The sequence below is a fragment of the Sparus aurata genome, chromosome 20, assembly GCF_900880675.1.
Source record: "Sparus aurata chromosome 20, fSpaAur1.1, whole genome shotgun sequence".
Classification (NCBI taxonomy): Eukaryota; Metazoa; Chordata; class Actinopteri; order Spariformes; family Sparidae; genus Sparus; species Sparus aurata.
This window is the reverse complement of record NC_044206.1, coordinates 23,435,983-23,458,561: the sequence shown is the minus strand read 5'-3', so window position 1 is coordinate 23,458,561 and position 22,579 is coordinate 23,435,983. Positions and strand designations below refer to the sequence as shown.

Below are 22,579 nucleotides of genomic sequence, written 5' to 3'. Positions count from 1 at the left end.
TTTCCCCCCAGAACTGAATAAACAAGCTGTTCTCAAGGAAACTAAGGTCCACAGAACACTTTTGGGGCGTTTTTGGTCACTAGAACGGTGGCAGGGTCCGCCACAGATAAACAAAGTAAAACACTAGGATGTTGTGTTGTCCTTTAAGGTCAGTTTGTTTACTTCTGAAACATGCCAGACATCTTGACTTGTCATTATAGAAAGATACAGTTCAGGTGAAACTCATTACATCATGACTGCACAACATTAATGCTCATTATAAATGTAATGCACTCATTAGAGATTCAATCAGCTTCACCTGTGTGACAGCACACGATAAATCTGATTTCATGTATTTTACTTTATCAGATTCAAACTGAGGGACTTATACGTGAAGCAGAAGTCGAAAAATAACAAACGAACTGATAAACAATGGAGCTCATTAGAATGCGCACACCTCATTTAATATGGAATGATTGTGTGTAGCCGTGCAGGTGTGGTGTTTCCTCCTGCAGGTGTGATGAAGCGGTTCCTCCTGCAGCCTCGCGGGGGAAGTGACCTCTCCTGACAGCAGCTGATGGGAGGAGTGTGTGATGACATCCAGCCTGTAAAACACGTTCAGCAAACCCTCCAACCCAGTCAGCCTTCACTCCGAGCCGCAGCAGGATCTCAGCCCGCAGCATTCCTGCAGCTTTTACTTGTTTTTACCTCCGCGGCGACTCGCTGCTGCACGACAGACAGACAGAAAGACAGGCAGAAAAACAGGCAGGCAGGCGGAGAACCAGGAGAGTTCGGCGGGGATGGATGCTGCTGAGAGCCGGCTGGAGAGGAGCAGCCACACGGCGTTCATAGACAAAAACACGCTGTATGTGTGGGGAGGCTACCAGGTGAGCAATTAACAACTTACCTGTGCAGGTAACTCGAGGTAAACAGTCTCCAGGGCTTGTTCCTCTACAGGAAGCTTCAAGTTTGTCCAATATTAGTCAAATGTTTGCCAAAAATTAACAATTGACTTTTTAAAATCAAGACTTTTACTGATGTTTTGTTCTTTTTAGATGATTTTGGAAGATTTATTGTGTTTTTTATTCTCTATCTTTATTGACAAAAGTGAGTTGACAACCTTCAAACATGTCACCACTAACTACAGCCTTCAACATGAACCATGAAGCTGTGTGAGTTTAAACCACACACGTCATCAGTGCTGGCTGTGTTGCACTAGCTTTTACTTAATGAGGTGTAAATGTGAACAACAAGCAGAGAACTGTGTGTCTGCTGAGCTCCTGTGAAACTTTCCCTGCTGCAACAAGTTTGAACAATGACAACATTTCTCAGGGTATCTTGTTGCCTCCTGATTGTTACTGAACGAACAACATCCGTGTGCAGTTTGTGTTCGCAAACTGTTCGAGCATGTGAAAATAAAAGTCCCACTAATGTTTGTGGTCAGAACGACGGCTTGTTTTAATGTGAAACGTCAGAATCCAAGAAGGTTTCTTTATAAAGCAGACAGGTATGGAAGATCATTAAAAAATATATCTTATGAGGATCAGTGACAGATATTTCTATAGTAAGTCATAGTAATGAGTCATTTTGATCATCTCTGTTGCCACTTTTTGTGTCTGTCTGTTGCCACTTTTGTGTCTCTGTTGCCTCTTTTGTGTCTCTGTGGCCTCTTTTTGTGTCTCTGTTGCCTCTTTTGTGTCTCTGTCTGTTGCCTTGTCTGTTGTGCCACTTTTTGTGTCTGTCTGTTGCCTCTTTTGTGTCTCTGTTGCCTCTTTGTGTCTCTGTTGCCACTTTTGTGTCTCTGTTGCCTCTTTTGTGTCTCTGTGGCCTCTTTTTGTGTCTCTGTGGCCACTTTTTGTGTCTCTGTGGCCTCTTTTGTGTCTCTGTGGCCTCTTTTGTGTCTCTGTGGCCACTTTTTGTGTCTCTGCCACTTTTTGTGTCTCTCTGCTGCCACTTTTTGTGTCTCTCTGCTGCCACTGTTTGTGTCTCTGTGGCTACTTTTTTGTGTCTCTGTGGCCACTTTCGTCTCTCTCTGTTGCCACTTTGTACCATTATTACTTCTCATAATTTTTACTTTCTCCAAAGGCTTTATCTTGTAATTTCAACTTTTTAGCTCATCGTGTTTTCTCATCAGTTTCTCATAATTCTGACCTTTTTATCAACGTATGATTTATCTCAGAATCCAGAGTTTTTATCTCGTCTTTCATCATGTCGACTTTCTGTCCCTATAACTATAACATTTATCTCATTATGCCTTCTCTCATGATCATCTCCATAATTTTTATCTTAAAAGTATGACTTTGTATCCCGATAACTTTTAGACTTTGCATGTGTAAATCTGAGCCACCATAGGATGTATTTACTTTTGCATCAGTGCTCAGTGTTGATAGATTTCTGTTCCTCCGCTGGCAGCAGAGTGCACTCTGTGTTCAAACCTTATCTCCTCTGTTCTCTCCTCACAGGTGGCTGCTGGAGAGGACGTCATGTTGCCAAGCGATGAGATATGGCTGTGTGATTTGGACAGCGGCCTGTGGTAAGATGGAAGGAAGGCTGTTCATGGACACCGTGTCATCTTGACTTTTTATCTCGGGGACGTCGGCCTAGGGGCGTGTTTGTTTGATGAAATTAGTGTTTTAAAAATGGCACAAAGGAGATACAGTGAGGGCACAAACTTGATTAAGAACAGAGGCGACTGTTAAACTGGGATTTTGTGTGTGGAAGGCCAAATGAAATATGAGTCTCTGGTTTGTTTTAGTTCCTGAAACTAAACTCTCACTGCGTCTGAGTCGACATGCGTGTGTTTCATCTTGTCTCTTTTTCCTTTTTGTGTGTCTGTGACAGGGAGTGGAGGGAGATCACCGGAGACAAACCTCCGGACTTATCAGGCTTCTGTGGCTCTCACGTTAACGACGCGCTCTACATCTTCGCAGGCTGCGACGCGGCTGGATACACAAACCAGGCGAGTTTCGGTGGACTGAAACAAAATCCTCCGCCCTGAAGGCATTTCCACGATCTTCACAAGCCTGACATGTTTCAGAAGTTCAGCCTCGGGTTCAGTCGAGATTGAAGCTGGAAGAACTCGTTGTTGCACAATTTGTCCGATGTTGAAAAAGATAAGAGAGTAACGCAAGATTATCGAATTACATCAACAAATCTTATTAAAAAGCTAAAATAGAAGGTTTTCAAAGGGGCCGGCCTGCAATAATCGAATGTATCTTGGACCAGAACCGTTCAGAGCTTTAAAAACCAACAGCAGGATTTTAAAATCTGTTCTTTGACGGACAGAACTGCCGGCCTGCTTCGTGTTTTTTCTTCTTGGCACGTATCAAATGTATCAAATGAAGCAATCAGACATCCAGAACTTGTACGTACTTGATTTGGGCGACAGACATGATGTAATAATGAGACGGTGTCAGAAAGGCGTATCTGTGCAAGAAACCTGTCACAATGAGACAAGAGAGGCAACAAACACATTTAATGTATTTAGTCATCATCTGCTCACCGTCATGTTGATGGGAAAGTTGAGTGAAGTTTCCACAAAACATTCCCGGAGTTTTGCAGCATTTAATTTGTATTTTCCTTTATTGTAATCTCTTCTTTAGTATAAAAATGCCCTTTTTATTCAACCAGGAAGTGTCTTGAGGTACATCATCTCTTCAGTGTGCTGAAAGGCGTAAATAAAAGAGCTTGACTCATTTAAAACAATGAAATTCCTTTTTATAATACTGAATGACTTCCTTAAATAGAAGCTGTGTGTAAGTGTTTTCAAGCCCGGGGTGTGTTCAACAAAAATGCAGTTTCATACCAGACAGAGGAGATTATCCATCCTGATCATCTGGTCTGAAGTGTTTCTGTCGGTAGACAGGAACGGCTTTAAAGTTTTATAGATTGAAGGTCGATCTGTTTGTTTTTCTGTCTGCAGATGTTCAGCGTTGACCTCACAGAGCCGCACTTCTCCTGGAGGAAAGTGACCGACACCAACGGGACGACGCCGTCGCCGCGAAACAAACACTCCTGCTGGGTGCACAGAGACAGGTCGGCTCCACCGCTCGGCTCCACTTCTTGTGCGTTTCCATTGTCAAAAGTTTTGGATTCGTACCCGGAACCAGAGTCGCCTCACTGTCCTCACTCAATAATTGCACAAATTAAGAGCACAGTCCACTAGTTATTTTCTGCTTTTCAGGAATTAAAGTGTTGAGGAATGTGTTGCAGAGACCCAGGACTCAACTCTGACCTGCGGCCCTTTGCTGCATTCCTTTTTGAATTTTCACAAATGTATTTTTCTGTAATTCCAAATGTGAATTGAAGAACTCCTGTATGTTTTTCTCGCTGCAGGTTAATCTACTTCGGTGGATATGGATGTAAGACCATGGGGGAGGTGCAGAACACGTCATCCACGAGCTTCATCGTGGAGGAGATGTCCTGGGTAAATAACAACGAGGAAACATTTTAAATCGTGAACAAAACGTGCAGCAGATTCTCAGATGTTTAATGATCCCGTGCTGTATTTTGACGTGTGTTTTACTGAATTCAAACCTGAGCTGAAAGCTTGTTTTTGGTGTCGTAGACGACAATTGGAAACGCCTTATTCAGGTGCTGGGGCTGGAACAATGAGGTGAACGTTTTCGACACACACACCGCGACGTGGAGCATGCCGGAGAGTCGGGTGAGAACATGATTTCACTTTAGTTCCTTTTGTGTGTTTACTTTTAGCTGATTCAATGCAAATCAACAGTCTCTGTTCTTGTTGTGTCCAGGGTCCGGTTCCGACCCCCCGAGGCTGCCATGCCAGTGCCCTGCTGGGGAACAAGGGTTACATCTCTGGTGGTGCGGTGAGTCAACCTTACAGTGCACAATATATAAACCGATAAGGAGATATTTTTAACTTTTTTAATTGGAAACAAGGAAAACGACGATATTTCAGACAATGGTGTGCTTCCAGTTTTTGTGGCGTTGGTTTGGGGAAGGTCCGTTTCCTCTTAAAACATCCCTTTCCTGTTATGATGTGACTTTGCCTGCATGCACAGAACAAAATACGAAATGGGTCTTGTGTGGGCGACTGGTCGGCACAGAGCCCTGACCTCCACATGTCCTGTGTCTTCTTCAGGATGAACTGGATCACAAACCAACATCTCTGAATGCTCTCGAGGCTGAACGGGAGTAAATCCTGCAGCCGGGCTTCGATTCTGTTTCTGCAGCAGATTGATGACTTTAGATTTGTAAAGTGATGTTGGTGAAATGTTCAGGTGTCTGCATACTTTTGTTGGTTTCTCTTTTTAATTAATGAGTGTATGTTTGCAGGAAACGGCAGAGTTGGACATGTTCTGCTTGGACCTGGACACCTGGACCTGGACTCAGTTGTAAAAAAATACTTTCACTCTTTCAAACATACTGTAGTTTTAACAGTTTTTTAAAGCGGTTTGATTTATACAGTTTGTCATCACAATGATTTATTCACCTTTTGTTGTGCTGTTTGTTTATCTTCCATCAGTGACGTCTCTCAGTCCTCGGCACCGCTGGGACGCTCGATGTTCACCATGACGCCCACGTCGGATCACACGCTCTTCATATACGGAGGACTCGGCGTAGACGGGAACACTCTTAGTAAGTCTCGGCAGCAGACTTGGTCTGAATGTGACGCCTCTACGTTAATCTCAAAGTGTTCACGCTGCTCGTCTCCTGCTGCATCAGTAAGACTCACGGACTCTGAAACGGTGAACGGCCCGCAGCCTCAAACATGGCACAATATGACACCAAAGACATGTTTTTATTTCGTCTGTAGTTGTTTTGTGTCTCTTTATGGTCCTTTTTGCATCTATTTGAGGTCTTATTAGTCTTTTATCGTCTTCTTTTTCCTCTCTGTGGTGGATTTTGTGTCTTTTGTTGTCATTTGGCCTCTGTAGTGGTGTTTTTGTCTAGACTTTGTAGTTGTACAACTTCTTGCTGTGTTATTGTTGAGACCCCTTCTGGTCTTTTTGCGTCTTTTTAGTTTTGTGTCCCTTTTTGTAGTCATCTTCTGCCTCTTTGTGGGTTTGTTGTGTCTCTTCATGGTTGTTTTTGTAGTCGTTTTGCATCTCCCTGTCATTATTTTGTGTCTTTGTAGTTGTTTAGCATCTCTTTGGTTTTTACTTCTTGTCTTTTTTTTGCATCTCGAGTCACTCACTTGATATTAAGTCACTTGAAGCAGAGGTTCTGGTCCAGCGGGATGGTCGACCCGTTCAGTAATCCATCCATGATCGGCCTGATGCTAAATAAACTACCAGGAAAAACATTTTGTGTGTATTCTCATAATGTTCATGTTAATCTGCACTGGACGAGTGTGCCAAAGGTTGAAGGACTCTCCTTCTTTAATGCGACTCTAATAACAAAAGGCACCATCAAGTTCAAGTTGCTAGTTTTCCCTAAAAGTGAAACTCTGTGGTTTAATCTTTATTTTATCGTTCACCTCTCACCAGATGATGCCTGGCAGTTTGACTCTCAGAAGAGAGCGTGGACCACGAGGACACACCAGCACAAGGACAAGCCCAGGTAATTAATACAACTCATTAAAGGGCTCGTTTCTGCTTTTGCTGCAGCTTCCTGACAGCACATACCAGCAGAGGAAGAATGTGAAGCTGCTGCGATGAAATGATCAGTGTGTGTGCATTAAATGGTAAATCGGTGATTGCAGCTCATGTTGTTGTTCCTCAGGGTGTGTCACACGGCGTGCCTGGGAAATGACGACGACGTGGTTGTGTTCGGGGGAAGCAGCAACATGCGTATCCTCATGGACTCCGTACGTAAACTTTAAAGGCTTTCCTGAGGGATTTGGCGGTCATGTTTTCTTGACTGTGCTCTGAATAGTTTAAAGTTATTTGTAAGAATTATTTTCAGCCCCTCGGCGAAGTCTTGGCGGGTAAACATAGTCCAACATAATCTTTTCCTGCAAAACATTGCAGCATTCAGTCTTTAAACTGCTCATTCCTTCTCTATGATGCTTCTACTCGGGGCAGTTTGTCCAGTTGTTGAGCAAAGTTGTTGCATAATGAGCGATTAAGTGGTTTAAAGGACTCAAAATATGATGAAACAAATCTGTACAGAAAACGTGATGCGTTTTATTTTAAGGCCAAACAGGACCGGACTAATGACACTGTGTAGGTTTTTAGTGTGAACATTCCCCATTTAGAAGTATTTTATCTGTCTTTCTTCATGCTCCTGTCCTCAGGTGGCTGTTCTGAGGGCTCCGTCACAGCATCACTGCAGAGACGTGTTCATCTTTCAGACGCAGCCGTACTCCCTCATCAGGTACAGCAGGTTATCTCTGATTGTATATGTGCAGTCCAGAAAACAAATATCAGACTGTGTGTTTTTCTCCTCTCGGTCACGTGTGTGTGTGTGTTTGCACTGTTATGTACATTCGCAGCATGTGAGAGTGTGTTTGCGTTCTGTCGCCCTTTTTCACACATGATTAAGCAGTTTTGACAAAGTCCACAGACGCTTTAAACACTCGGAGCTATTTATACTCTCGCTCTGCTGGACCTGTTCGCTCGACCACGTACAACAGAGGACGTCGGTGTTTACAAGCTAATGAGCTTTACGCTGTTATGTACGTTGAGGCAACAGGCTGCGGCATGTTTATGTGAAATAGTCGGATTAAAACGACTTTTCTTTGGATAAAAATGTTGTGTCTGACCAACACTTGGCGTTACGGGTGCATTATGTTTTTATGATCAGGCAAAAACACCTGAAACAGTTGAGGAAACATTGGAGCATGAGGGTCAGAGGAAATGAGGGTAAAATACACAAGCAGTGTGTGGAAGAGCGTGTCGGTCAGTGAAACACATCAGCTCAGGACGGATTAGACTCGAGGTCAACCGATTATTAGAAATCAAGGAGACTGAAAACAATATTCATTTGCAGTAAAAGTACACTTCTACTTGAGTAGTTCCACTTTCTGCAACTTAAAATTCCTCTACAGGATGTTATTTGATAAATTTAATTAGTAGCAACTTTGCAGATTCTGGTTATTCAGTGTTTACAGGATATTAATTGTGACGTGTTGTCGGGACAGAAAAATCACTGAATCCCGGTCTGATAATCGTTCTGCCCCTCAGTCTAGTATAGATTTATACCATGGTCTGGGGAAATACTCGATTCTGATTGGCTGCAGGGTGTCCATTAACCCCTGATATATGGACACCTACTAAGTAGTTCCAGTCAAATTGACTGTTCACCGCTGTAAATTAATGCGCTAGCTGGCATATCAAATGTTAATATTTTATTTCCAGTACTGAGTGCAGTCCGTCAGTCCTTCAGTGTCTTATCCTCTGAACACCACAGGGTGGCGACTGTAACACACAAGCTGCAGAAAGTTCACTTCCCCTCTAAACTTACTGATACGCGAATACGCTGTTCAGCTCTCTGCTTCAGGCTGCGGCCACAGTAACGTTACACATGGCCGGTCATTTGTTCGTGAACATTTTGATATTGATTTGGGGACAATGACATGACTGGTTAGCGAGCTAATCGTGTTAGCTAGCATACTGTCAAATTATATTTACTGTTTGTCAACCGTACGCAATGTTATTGACTTTGAATCTTGGTAGCATAACGTTAGCTTTCTGGCTCATGGCTGAGCGGACTAGAATATCTCCCGTTGCCAAGTCGTATCTATGGTCCGTCCTATTTACTGGAGGAGTGAACAACGTCTCTGTTGCATAAGAACCTTACGGGAGATTAATGATTGTTCCAGGTATTAGTCAAACCCTCAGGCGTTACCAGGGAAACTAAATTATGGCTTGTGAAAAACTTTATATTTTGATTGTAAAACGCATGAAAATGTAAATTAAAGGTCCGAATTTCTTTTCTTTGGCAAGTGACCATGGTATAAGCGGGATAATGCCCTTCGAGGTGTCCATTAACAGGAGTTAATGGACTTCGCGGAGGCAACCGTCCACCTCCGTGTCGTCCATTAACTCCTGTTTATGGACACCTCGTCGGGCATTATCCCTTACTTATATTTTGTTTTAGTTTTCTCGCCTCTGAACAATCTGTGTTTCTTCCCTCCTCAAGACTTTGTGAAGACTTCATAGGAAGAAACCCGGAGCTGTTCAGGAAGCAGCTGAACTGGCTGCCGTCGAAGCTTCGCGGCAAAATCGAGAAGCGCGTGGCCTTTTTCTCCGCTGTGACGCCCGTTCTCACAGCCTGAAGGTTAACTTTTAAAATGACGACAAGATTCTGAGCCAGTTAATAATTATGACTTTTCATTCTTTGTGTCATTAATGTCTGTCTGTGTTTAATGATTTAAAAAAAAAAAAAACATGGTGCTGAAGTTTCATCGTTTTAACTTATAAAATGTTTTGTAAATAAAGTTTTTTTGCCTTATTTTAATAAACACCCAGTTTAGATTAGGTCATGTTTTACTCCATATAGCGATCCAATGATGTGCAATCTGTTTTTGAATAAAGGTGTATATTTGTTGTATATTACTGTTGTGTTTATTTCCCTCAAAGAGCGATGAGTGACTGCCGCAAAATGATTGACAAGTTTAACACACCAAGTTAAATATTTGACCTTTTTAATCAGATCTGCTTACACGGTTAAATAAATGCATGATTTTCTTTCTCAATATCACATTGAAGAAGAGTTTAAATGGGTGTTTAATGAATGTCGATATGATTTATTTGGTTCAACTGCAGGAAAATTCACAATTTTACATGTTTTCTGTTGAACTTTTACATGTCTTGGAAAAGTAAATGTTACCTGAGAGAGAGAAATGGAAAATTAGATTATTGTAGTAAACTGTAGGTTTATTTGATTTCCTCTCTAACTTCCACTTTTGTGTGTTGCTGTTAGTCTTTACCATCATCGTTCAATCTCAATCTCAAGAATTCATAACAAGTACCACAGTTCTGACAAAAAAAGGCAAAGCAGGACCGATCAGAAGTTTTAAAAAAAAGATGAAGCAATTTTCTTTTTGTCGAATTTAAAGAAGCGTTATTGTTGTTGGTGCTGACAGGACGGCTGGTTTCACACGGGTCGGACGTAGTTGGCGGGCAGCAGGCCTCGCTGCCCCGTGCGCTGGTTGCATCCGAACATCCACCCCTCGTCGATCGTCTCCACGTCTAAGATCAGATCTCCTTCCGCCAGAGAAACTTCATCTGCCTCTGCCGCCATGTAGCTGTACAAGGCCTGGTAACGTTTCTGTGGAGCAGAGACGAATAAACGGAGGCACTCGCACGTAACATATCGGACTGTACAGAGTCCAAACTGCTGCAATTTGCATTCAATTTCCCTACTGAGTGCGGCCTTGAGATAGTCATGCAATACGTACTGCACAAACATGAGTGCACATGTAGCAGCTGGCAAACACTTAAATCACACTCACACAACACACAGGTGCACAAGAACACACATTATGAATGCATCAGGTATAAGACTTCTGTACAGTGGCGTGCAGACTTTTTGAAGGGCAGGGGCGAAAAGGGAACTTCAGCGCGTGTTTTGGCTCCCAAGAGGGCACTTTAGCGTGTGTTTTGGCTCCCAAGAGGGCACTTTAGCGCGCGTTTTGGCTCCCAAGAGGGCAGTTTATCATGTTTTAACCAGCCAAGGGGGCAGTTTAGTGTTTTTTGCCAACCAAGAGCGCACTTTGGCACGCTTTTTTGGCTCCCAAGAAGGCATTTTAGCGCACGTTTTGGCTCCAAGGAGGGCACTTTAGCGCGCATTTTTCAACAATTGGGCCCTGCCCCCAACCCCCCCCCCCCCCCGTGCACATCACTGCTTCTGTAGGAACTAAAGGTAAACAAACTGCCATCAAACATCATTACATCATCGCTACATGCTACATGCTACATGCTATTTTATGTGGCCAAAACTATGTGAATCCCTTTTTTTAGGTGCTTTTCTCGCTCAGGCCGAAAAAATTCTAATCCACATGTGCAAAAGAAAAAGCTAAAAATCTGTCACACATGACATTTTTCTTCTTTTTTCCACATATTAAATATTCGTTCACATGCTTCGTTCCCACATGTGAACAAAACCCAACAAAGTATGAACATATGTGACTCACACACTTTAAAGCATCCAGTTCACATGTGACATTACCTTTTTTTCTTACATGTTAATATTTTAGTTCACACATTTGGAACTTCTAATCCACATGTGAAGGAAAAACCCGATTACACACGACTGTCTGTGATTCATCATGACGACAAACCCTGAACCAGAACCAGGTCCATAAAGAAACTGTTTTTTTGCAGTTGGGTGTAGGAAGAACTTCACCTCCACTCCGTCCAACACCTCAGGGATGAATTTGAACGCTGACTGCAAGCTGGACTCGACCCGACATCAGTGTTGGACCTCAGTAAGTAACTGGTGTCCACATACTTTTGGCCACAAAGTGTCATTATGTCCACGTTATTAGCCTTACCCCTCCACTAGATGGTGCTACAGGAGCAGGATGCATCTGCCTCACCGGCTGACTGAGCTGCCCCGGATTGGATGGTTGTACTTCATCCTCATCTACACACACACACACACACACACACACACACACACACACACACACACACACACACACACACACACAGTTAACACATATACAAACAGTAAAATAAGGTTATTTAGAGGAGTGTGTCTCTGGAGGGATATGCTTTACTTACATTGTCTATTTTCAGGAGGCGGTGCGTCACTTCGAATCCTGCTCTTCTCAAACTCTTCATGGTACTTTATCTACACACACACACACACACAAACACACACACACACGCGTTAATCCAGAGGTAGTTCACCATTTTAGGAGGTGCTGAGAGAAGACGAGGGGGGTTAACTCAGCCTGCAGCAGCCGAGGAGAAAACAGGAACCATCTAACAGCTGAGGACTTCAAACAAAGAACCACCTGACTGCATTTTATTTCATCTTCAGATAAAAATATTTGGAAGAAACAAAAAGATGAATCGTCACGATTGAAAAGTATCGATGGGCACGATGACCTTCGATCAGAAAAAGTTAACCAGACTTTTTTTTAAAATGCTCTTCACACACGTGTTGTTTGCTGTCAGTCGATGTTTCTGTCTAATTGTCTGGACGCAGCTTCAAACTGATGGCTTCCGAGAAAACAAACTTATTCTGCGTCCGTCACAGTTTTAACCGCAGTGACAGTTGTGACAGTTCAAAGATTCTTGGAGGAGATTTGTGTTGTTGGCCGGGAAGTGGACGTCTTTCTCCACGATCGTGTTGAGCGTTGAAGAGAAAACTCTGGTGATGGGATGTTTGTGTGATGTGCTCAGCAGAGAACACAGAGACGGAGAGGACGGCCTCCCTGAACCTCTGTGATATTAATCAAATGCAGTTCCAGCTTTTACAGGCTGGAAGAGGAAGCTGGATGTTGAATAAGGACAAGAGGCAGCAGCCCGCCGTGTCCTCAGCAGACCTCAGGACGAGCAAACAGGAAGAGGAGACGCGATGGGAACGAGACGGGAGGAATTTAAAAAAGACTAAACGTAAAAAATAGGAGGAGGAAGGCGGCAAGGAAGGAGGGAGGGAAGAAAGAAAGAAAAAGGAAGGAGGAAAGGAAGGACAGAAGGAAGGAAGGTAGGTAGGAAGAAAGAAAAAGGAAGGAATGAAGGACAGAAGGAATAAAGAAAGAAAGAAAAGGAACTATTGAAGGAAGAAAGGAAGGTAGGAAGAAAGAAAAAGGGGAAAGGGAGGGAAGAAGGAAGCATAAGAAAGAAAGAGAAAAATGAAGGAGGAAAGACAAGAATGAAAGGAAGGCCAGAAGAAAGGAAGGAAGAAAGACATGAAAGAAAGGTAGGAAGAAAATAAGGAAGAACAGAAGGAAGGAAGGATGGTAGGAAGAAAGAAAAAGGAAGGGCAGATGGAAGAAAGAAAGAGAGGGAGGGAAGGATGAAGCGTAAGACAGAAAGAAAGAAAAATGAAGGAGACAAGAAGGAAAGGAAGGAAGGACAGAAGGAAGAAAGACAAGAAGAAAGAAAAAGGAAGCACAGAGGACAGACAGAAAGGAGAGAGGGAGGAAAGGAGGAAACAAGACAGAAAGAAAGAAAAATGAAGGAGACAAGAAGGAAAGGAAGGACGGAAGGAAGGTAGGAAGAAAGACAAGAAAGAAAGGAAGAAAGACAGAAAGAGAAAGGAACCACAAAAGGAAGGAAGGAAGGTAGGACGAAAGAAAATAGAGAGGGAGGGAAGGAGGAAATGTAAGAAAGAAAGAAAGAAAAATGAAGGAGCGAAGATAAGAAGGAAAGTAAGGATGGAAGGGAGGAAGGAAGAAAGGAGAGAGGGAGGGAGGCAGGAAACATAAAGAAAGGAGGATTAAAGAAAGAGAGAACAACTTCTGCGTGTGGAAAAAGAGGTTTTGTAGATTTTGCTCTCTTGACTTGCAGCTTATCAGCCGTCATTCCTTCATGCAACCAGTTCTCTCACGAGAGAAGAAAGAGAAAGTTAGTGTGTGTTATAGTGTGGTATGTGTGTGTGCGTGTGTGTGTGTGTGTGTGTGTGTGTGTGTGTGTGTGTGTGTGTGTGTTGACTGTCCACGGCTCAGAGACTTTGACCATATAGGGCAGCTGCTGCTCGGTGGACGAGGAGAAATGTCTGAAATGTGGCTGAGTGTCTCAGCAGGGCTGCACTCTGACATCGTCCGCCGCTGTGGAGCAGCTTGTTCTGCGCTCAGGTCTCAGGACCGGACCCGTCAACAGAACCAGAACCCTGCTCCTCTCAAACAGCTCCTGTCATCGGACCGTGATGTTTCCTGCTGGTGTCTCGGGGACGCAGCTCAACTCGCTGTGTGCGTTTTGGCCCCCTCGGGCTTGTTTTGTTGTCCGTTATGGAAAAAAAAACACACACAGTAATTTGTGGAACAGTTGAACTGTTGTTGCAGTGAGATCAACCAGATGTTTCACTGAGGAGTTAAATTAAGAATCAGCGTCTGCTCTGAGCTGAAGACAACGATTGTTAGACTAGAATAAAGTGGAAAAAATCTGTTTACGTTGTGTAACGTTGATTAAATAATCTGGTTTTAGACGTGTAAAGACGTGTAGAGACTCACAGGAAAACGCTGGAAGATTACAGTGTAAAAGTATCAGGATGCATTACTTAAATATGATATTATTAGATTATGCATGCAGTGTTAAATCAGGATTTTACTGTTGGTCAAGGTGAGAGTAGTTTAAAGGGCACGATTACCTCAGAGTTAGCCTGTAAAGTAGACTTCCAAAGATATCACAATTAACTGACGCTGTTTCTGGAAAGACGGAAAAATCTCACATATATTTGGTTGAATTGACCCTTTAAGATGTCACGGTGTTTCTCACACTCACATTACTGATCTGGTCTTGCGTCTTCTTCACTCTCTGCATCTCCGGAGTGTCGGCCACCACGCTGAAACCTTTCCCCTTGTTCTTTTCAAACTCCTCCTTGTAAAGAGCCTGAAATGAGACGGCTGGTTAGAATATCAGAGAAACGTGAATCGTACTTTAGAGGAATAGTTTGGGAAATACTCCTGTAGGCTTTCTTGCCGAGTCACATGACAAAGATTAGCAGACGGCTAGCTTAGCTTCACAAAGAAACTAAAAAACGGTGGCAAACAGCTCGCCTGGCTCGGTCAAAGGTAGAAAAAGCACCTCTGAAGCTCAGGATCTTTGGTTTTTGTCTGGAAAATGAGACCCGGTTGAGCTTTAGAGACATATTTTGTTGCCTAGGCTGTTTCTTTATGCTAAGCTACAGAAGCTAATGCAGATGTTAAGCTACAGAGGCTTTATGCTAAGCTACTAGAAGCTAATGCAGATGCTAAGCTACAGAGGCTTTATGCTTAGCTACTAGAAGCTAATACAGATGCTAAGCTACAGAGGCTTTATGCTAAGCTACTAGAAGCTAATGCAGATGTTAAGCTACAGAGGCTTTATGCTAAGCTACTAGAAGCTAATACAGATGCTAAGCTACAGAGGCTTTATGCTTAGCTACTAGAAGCTAATACAGCTGCTAAGCTACAGAGGCTTTATGCTAAGCTACTAGAGGCTAATGCAGATGTTAAGCTACAGAGGCTTTATGCTAAGCTACAGAAGCTAATGCAGATGCTAAGCTACAGAGGCTTTATGCTAAGCTACTAGAAGCTAATGCAGATGTTAAGCTACAGAGGCTTTATGCTAAGCTACAGAAGCTAATACAGATGCTAAGCTACAGAGGCTTTATGCTAAGCTACAGAAGCTAATGCAGATGCTAAGCTACAGAGGCTTTATGCAAAGCTACTAGAAGCTAATGCAGATGTTAAGCTACAGAGGCTTTATGCTAAGCTACTAGAAGCTAATACAGATGCTAAGCTACAGAGGCTTTATGCTTAGCTACTAGAAGCTAATACAGCTGCTAAGCTACAGAGGCTTTATGCTAAGCTACTAGAGGCTAATGCAGATGTTAAGCTACAGAGGCTTTATGCTAAGCTACAGAAGCTAATGCAGATGCTAAGCTACAGAGGCTTTATGCTAAGCTACTAGAAGCTAATGCAGATGTTAAGCTACAGAGGCTTTATGCTAAGCTACAGAAGCTAATACAGATGCTAAGCTACAGAGGCTTTATGCTAAGCTACAGAAGCTAATGCAGATGCTAAGCTACAGAGGCTTTATGCAAAGCTACTAGAAGCTAATGCAGATGCTAAGCTACAGAGGCTTTATGCAAAGCTACTAGAAGCTAATGCAGATGCTAAGCTACAGAGGCTATATGCTAAGCTACTAGGATATGTTTCTAGCTTTATATTTTGGAAGCAGATGTGAGACGGGTGTCATTTTCTCACAGCAAGAAAACAAATACATGTATTTCTTCAGACGGCCGACAAAAACATGTTTCATTAGATTTGTTACGTTGTGAATTCATGCAAAGTTTTATCCATTAGTTGAAAAATCTGCATTACAAAATATGAACAGCTACATTGTTTTTTTGTTGCTTGTGAAACACTCAATTTACAATAATGACTCGTTGTAATGTCTCATTTTAATATTTTTGAGAGGTCAAACTTTGTGGTTTTCCGCAGGGACAAACAAATGAACAACAAATGTTTTATTGCAGAAGTCATTTTCCAATTTGTGGGACTTATTTTATAGGTTTTGGAATAACTGCAGTTGGAAGCTTTTTAGTCAGTCAGCAACAATAAGAAAAAAAGAAAGAAAATGAAATCAACATGAACCTGAATGCAGCATTGGATAAAACCACTTGGGAATGATTTAACAATTAAGGTTACATGTTAGAGGAACATTTCACCCAATAATGAAAATGTCGTCATTATCTGCTCACTCTCACGCTGCTGGAAAGTCAAGTTTCACAGTCCACAAAACATTTCTGGAGCTTCACAGCAAAACAGCTTTTCAGCTAAACAACTAAAGTAGATGTGACGTGTTTATTACATGTAATAATATTAAAAAACATTGAAGAAACAACCAGAAAAAAAACACAGAATGCGTCCTTCAGCTTGTCCGTGTCTTCAGAAGCCCAGAAACTGAATTTACATCATTTTTAAAGCCAAAATCTTCCCTGTAGCAGCTCCAGAGCAGAAGAATAACCCAAGAAGGGAAGCAGCCGGTCAGTCAGGAGTGACTGCAACAGCTGAATAGTGCGGTGTGTTTACTGGGGGAACTACAGTTCACAATCCCCTGTTACAGCTACATTTCTGGGGAGGTTCTCGACGACGTAGGACGCACATCCAGTCAGAGTCAATGCTGAAGCATAAATTAGGCTTTAATAACATCTTTTCAAACCAATTTGGGATCTCGGGGCTTGAAAGTCTTGGACGAGCTCTATGGAGACATTTTATGCTTTTTCTCTTTGGGTTATTTCTTCACCTGCTACTTCAGTTGTTGAGGAGAATTGTTGTTGATTGATGTTTTGTGGACTACGAAACGTCACCATTTAGTGCGGTGTGTTTACTGGGGGAACTACAGTTCACAATCCCCTGTTACAGCTACATTTCTGGCGAGGACACGCGTCCAGCCAGAGGCTACGCTGTTGATACGGCGCAGACTTTTAAAACCAATTTGGGATTTCGGGGCTTGAAAGTCTTGGACGAGCTCTATGGAGACATTTTATGTGTCTTCTCTCTGGGTTATTTTTTCACCAGCTACTTCAGTTGTTTAGGAGAATTACTGTTCAACTGTGAAAGCTCCAGAAATGTTTTGTGGACTACGAAACGTCACCATTTTTTAATTAGCAACGTGATGAGTTGATAATGACTGAATTTTCATTTTTGGGCGAACTGTTCCTTTTAAAAGCGCATGCAGACATGCAGACACGTACATATCAAACACAGACACAGTTAGAGGATGAAACAGACGTCTAAAACTATCTAAAGATGGAGATGGAGGTCGGTCGATGAGCTGTTATGACGTAATGAAAGAACTACAGATTTAGTGTTAAGAGATGATTCGACGGCCGGGCGGCGTCCCGGGCGAGCCGGACATACGTGACTGATCTGGTCTTGCGTCTTCTTCACTCTCTGCATCTCCGGAGTGTCGGCCACCACGCTGAAACCTTTCCCCTTGTTCTTTTCAAACTCCTCCTTATAGAGCGCCTGCAAATTTGTGATCCGGCAGGATTTAAGCAAAAGAAAAAAAAAACTCAGAAGAAGTTTTCCCGCTGAGGTTGAACTTCTGCGCCCATTGAGGGGTCGAAACAGCTCGAAAAGTCAAGAACACACACTTTTTAATAAACGTTAATCACAAGAGATGATTCGCCTCTAATGGGTATTTGTGGAGTTTCCTCACAGGTTCGGGCCCGGAGGGGAAAACAGCATTCAACAAAGCTAAAAATGTTTACTTTAAAGTAAATCTGAGATCCACACACACACACACACCGGACACACGCTCTCTCTTTCTCGCACACACACACACACACACACACACAGTGAGTCATGTTCTTGCTATGAGGAATATGTAGCCTCAGTTTGGAGAGCTTGGCTGCCGAGACTTTTATGGTTATAAACAATGAAGTGGGTTCGGTTGGATGAGACGAGAGGAGAAGGACAGAGAGGAGGAAACGGCTCGCGGTGTAAATCTGATCACACTGTTATCATAACCATCATGTAGCATAATAACACAGTTATGTTACAGGACGGCTTCAGAAAAGGCTTTCGCCAAAAATGGAACCGCTACCGTCCAAGTCCGTGCGGATACACGAGGTTCTTGTTTCAGACGCTTACAGTCTGTGTACGGAGTATTCAGAACGGTGTGTTTGCTATGAGAAGAAACGCTGGTTCACGAGAACATCGTCTGCTTCCTCAGAGCCGTCACGTCTCGGCTCCCACCGAACAGTCGCGCTGATGTTTAACACGCCTGGTTCGTTTCCTTGGCGCACGCTGACACACAAATATTTAAAAACAGGATGATAGTGATGGATTTTAAAGAGGAAGAGAGGCGCGGGGAAACTGAAGCGCACAAAACAAGCTGCTTTCCAATGGATCGCACCACAGAAAGATCAGCTTTTCTCACTTATCCGCAGATTTTGTTTTCGGTTTTATGAGTCAAAGTGTTGAAACATCTGCCTCAAAGCTTTCTTCACCCAGCGGTTATACAACGGAGCTGTCTTGATTTTAGTTTGTTGAGCTCACAACAGTGAGACATTTCAATTTAGAAATGTGTACTCGACCTCTCGTTTTGGAAGCGGTGTCCCCGGTCCCTTAAATAACCCACACAGCGCGCAATTAATAGTTTCTGCAGGGATTATTTCTGTGCTTTACAGTTCCAAATTGGGCATTAACACCAGGACGTACAGAGCGTTGTACTGATAAAGTAATCTGCAGATTAAAGATTCAGTTCTACAAACTTAAAGCTGCAGAAGAAATGCAGAATTTAGAAACTTTTCCACCTTTTGTAGGCGAGAAGAAAAGCTTCGCCTCCTAACGTGGAGTGAAGAGTCGATCCCTGAGGTTAAATTAAAACTAAAGGAGTCTCTTTAATTGTGCGCGACTCGCAGGGTTTATCCCTTTGATCAGGTTAAACTGCTGTCTTGAACAGTGTGATTAGATTAGAGATTAAGAACACTGAAGTCCAGTCAGAGAGGCTGAGCCGAGCCACATGAGGAGCCAAAATAGTGGAGAGATTTTTTAAAACCGCCGTCCGGCTCACGACTGTTTGGAGAAACATTTACACTTTGTAAAGATCAGATTTAGCCATTAAAGTCAAGCTAGCGTGCTCTGGTGTCAGCGTTTGCTCAAAGGGGTTTATTTGATTCAATCGGAGGAATCCAACAGTCACGAGAGACGCGTCCTCGTCTCCTGCTGTGAGGCAGACAGACCGGGCGGCTGAGAGGAGGCGACAGATAAGAGAGAGAAAGATACAGCGAGTCATCGTGACGCAACCAGATTAGGACGAGTGTCTCCTGCCGGCGACGCAAAACAGAAAGCGTGCAGGAGTGACAGCAGAGGACGGAGACGGGGGGGGGATCTGCCGGAGTCTCACCTGGCTGTTGAGCATGCTCTGTTGTTTGAGGCGCAGGTTCTCGGGGGTGTCGGTCACTATGGTGAAGGAGGTTTTGGGGTAATGCCTGAAAGGAGAAGAGGAGAGTGATGTTCGATACTGAGGCTTTAACTTAGCAAAGAGATGAATGTTTGTCATCTCTGAAGTTAATCTCTGCAGGAATCGGTGTGTTTTTAAAGGTTTCTTTTGGCTTCTTCAGTGAACTGTGGTCACCGTGTGTCACCACGTGGAGGTGATGCTGAACGAAAGAGTCACAAATGTGCGAGTGTTGGCCAAATCGATGTCTTTCTCTCTCATCTCAGGTTGCACTGAGGATTTGTTGGCATCACATGATTCGACCCGTCAACTCTACACTTCCCTTTTTTTTCCCGTCGCCTCTGCACACAGCAGCGTTCGCCGTCTGCGCGTGTGTCTCAACAGCTTCGGAAGTAAACGTCTACTCGTGTCACAACATGTTTGGTTTGTGATGAAACACACCGCAAGTCAGCGAAGACTTGCGACAAAGGAGGAGGGTAATAGATGGTCAAGATACGTTCAGTCGTTGTGATCAGGAGGACACTCACATACTGCAGTAAGGTTTCTTCTCAAAGCCCTTGTAGGTCGTCATGCTCAGCGCCATCTTGCACACCTCGCAGCTGAAACAACCTTTGTGCCAGTACTGCAGAGAGGAGAGAGAGAGAGCACGTCAACAACATTAACCTCCAGCCACTGAAATAAAAACATCCTGCTGTCAAGTAAAACCTGAAATCTTTATTCACTGCCGACTTTGTATCATCAGCTTGTAAAAAAAAAAAGAAAAGAAAAGAAAGAGAAAGCAGCGACAGAGTGGGAACATTCCTCTCGTGAGAGCGCAGCTGTTTCTGCTTCTCGTCTCTGCAGGGAACAACTGCCAGTAAGAGATGGTTTTGGGTCCAACGGCACCACATGAGTTGAAAATGGTTTAAGTCCGTGTTGAAGGAAAAGTCAACTCTGAGATCCGAAAGTGATCGATTTGAAAGGACAGTATTTTCACCATCGATGTGCGGTCGAGCTCGTGCGCCCACTTCAAACAGGGTGCGCGTTAATGTTTTTAGCTTAGTAGCTTTTTGGAGGATTTGGGCTTGAAAAATTATGTAAACAACGTCTTTTCAAATCAGTTCCGGATGTTGGAACTACTGGAGGATTGGATTACAATCCGACGGGCTGTAAGGAGCCATTTTCTGTTTGGTTTTTGGTTGTTTTGTTAAGTTTTTTTTTAAATAAGTCCCCATCTGCTTCAGCTGTTAGGGTGCAACGCTCCAGAAATGTTTTGTGGTCTACGAAACCTCAGAAGACTTTCCATCGACATGAGGGTGACAAGATATGACTCAACTGTACATTTTGGGGTGAACTTTTCCTTTAATGTCACAAAACATGCACGGGAAACATCAAAATGAAAGACCAAAGGTTTTGCCGTGACAGAGTTTGAACTCTCTCTGTTGACTGTATATAGAGACGATACTTTCACAATGTGGTTTTACTGTGTGATCTTTGCGGTTGTTGCAACATCTGACAGGAAACTGTGAAAACTAGCAAATAATCAGCTTATTTACGGTTCATTTTGCTTTAATTGTGTCCTAAAATTGATTAAATCAACCTAGACTGAAGTCTGTTATAAGTGTATGTTATCAGGTTATCTGAACGTCACACACACACACACACACACACACAGACACAGACACACACACAGACACACACAGACACACACACACACACACACACACACACACACACACGCTACTGTATGTGCTCTGTCCTTTTTTTAACATTAAGATGTTCGTGGCTCACTTTTATCTTTCAGCTGTGGTTTTCTCACGTATATTTGTGTGCGTCTTTTTTTGTGCACGTACATTATACTGTATCTGTGTATAAACTAAAAATATCAATATACAATTCTGAGGTACTTTTACTTCACTTCAGTATCTCCACTTTCTGTCACTTTATACTTACACTCCACTACATTTTGGAGACAAATATTTACTTATGTACTTTTTTTTTTTTTTTTTACTTTTTACTGCACTACATTTATTTGATAACTTTAGCAACTTGTTACTTTGCAGATAGCTGCATCAGAGCCAAAGTAGTGTATTTAGAATGTATTTATTTCATTGCAAATTGGATAAAAAAATGAAAAAACTAACTCCTGATTCCAGTAATAAGAAAAACACTGAATAACAGATGTGAGAATTGGCCAGGCAAAAAAAACAAACAAAAAAACTAACTCCTGATTCCAGTAATAAGAAAAACACTGAATAACAGATGTGAGAATTGGCCAGGCAATAATCAATAGACCTATAATATAAAATATATTCCATAACTATATGTATAATTCACTTTCAACACTTTTATTGTCAGAAAATACTGATACTTAGATACATAAAATACCTTTACTCTCTTTGTAACTTTTACCTAACTCATATTTTAACACTCAAATGTGACTTTTTGATGCTTTTTTCCAGCACTGTATTTTATGTTATTGTGCACATGTGGTATTAAAGTGTCTGCATGTGTTTTATTTATGATACATCCATATTGTGGCGAAGCATCTAACTAACAACTCTTTCAAAACAGTTGCTGACATGAAAATAAAGATAAAACAGTAGAAAAAGACTGTGGAATCTCCTGTACTGACCATATTCGGTCTCTTTAAAAGGCATGTGATGACTTTTAAGCAATTACTTTCTATTTTGCTGGATCAGTTAAGGTCAGATATTGTTTTTCTTCCCTTTAGGAAAAAAGCCACAAGGCAAAACACACATAAAAGTCACCATATAGATACTTTAGAGTGATGAACACACTACATGAGAGACATAAAACTTATTATCAGACCAGAATGTTTAATATCAAAGTGATATCTGGGGTTAGGTGTGTTTCATCTTACCTTATCAAGGCAATTTATTTTCTCTGTGGGGTAAACTGGTTTATTGCATCTTCCACAGGGCGGATTCATGATGGCGCACCAGAGAAAAACCTTCTGTGATCCAGTAAACAAAGTGTACAGACTGTGATGTGCAGCCGGGAGACGAGCCGTCCTCCTCTCTGACCTGCAGGCATCTCAATTAATATACGGACGCGGCCTCAAGGCGAGGAGGAGTCAAGTGTGAAGCAGGAGCCTTATGGTGCCTTCAGTTACAGTC

General features: G+C 42.6%; 2 protein-coding genes across 3 annotated transcripts; one reads left to right on the top strand and one right to left on the bottom strand.

The window, feature by feature from the left end:
* The first annotated feature begins 502 nt into the window (after positions 1-502).
* Positions 503-9,443, top strand: LOC115571098 (kelch domain-containing protein 1-like). The gene is made up of 13 exons (XM_030400165.1): positions 503-866; positions 2,442-2,512; positions 2,821-2,938; positions 3,902-4,014; positions 4,315-4,405; positions 4,547-4,645; positions 4,737-4,811; positions 5,281-5,339; positions 5,471-5,583; positions 6,435-6,507; positions 6,670-6,754; positions 7,184-7,263; positions 9,031-9,443. The coding sequence occupies exons 1-13, from the start codon at positions 780-782 to the stop codon at positions 9,164-9,166; spliced, it is 1,200 nt and encodes a 399-aa protein (XP_030256025.1). The 5' UTR covers positions 503-779; the 3' UTR covers positions 9,167-9,443.
* A 75-nt stretch (positions 9,444-9,518) lies between these two features.
* Positions 9,519-22,523, bottom strand: LOC115571101 (LIM and SH3 domain protein 1-like). Of its 2 annotated transcripts, XM_030400168.1 has the most exons (8): positions 22,324-22,523; positions 19,988-20,082; positions 19,407-19,491; positions 17,414-17,521; positions 14,289-14,396; positions 11,619-11,688; positions 11,387-11,478; positions 9,519-10,161 (listed from the first exon to the last, which is right to left on the bottom strand). In XM_030400168.1, the coding sequence occupies exons 1-8, from the start codon at positions 22,390-22,392 to the stop codon at positions 9,988-9,990; spliced, it is 801 nt and encodes a 266-aa protein (XP_030256028.1). In that variant the 5' UTR covers positions 22,393-22,523; the 3' UTR covers positions 9,519-9,987. The 2 variants fall into 2 exon arrangements, with proteins under 2 accessions (XP_030256028.1, XP_030256030.1); XM_030400170.1 differs by lacking the exon at positions 17,414-17,521.
* Positions 22,524-22,579: the final 56 nt, after the last annotated feature.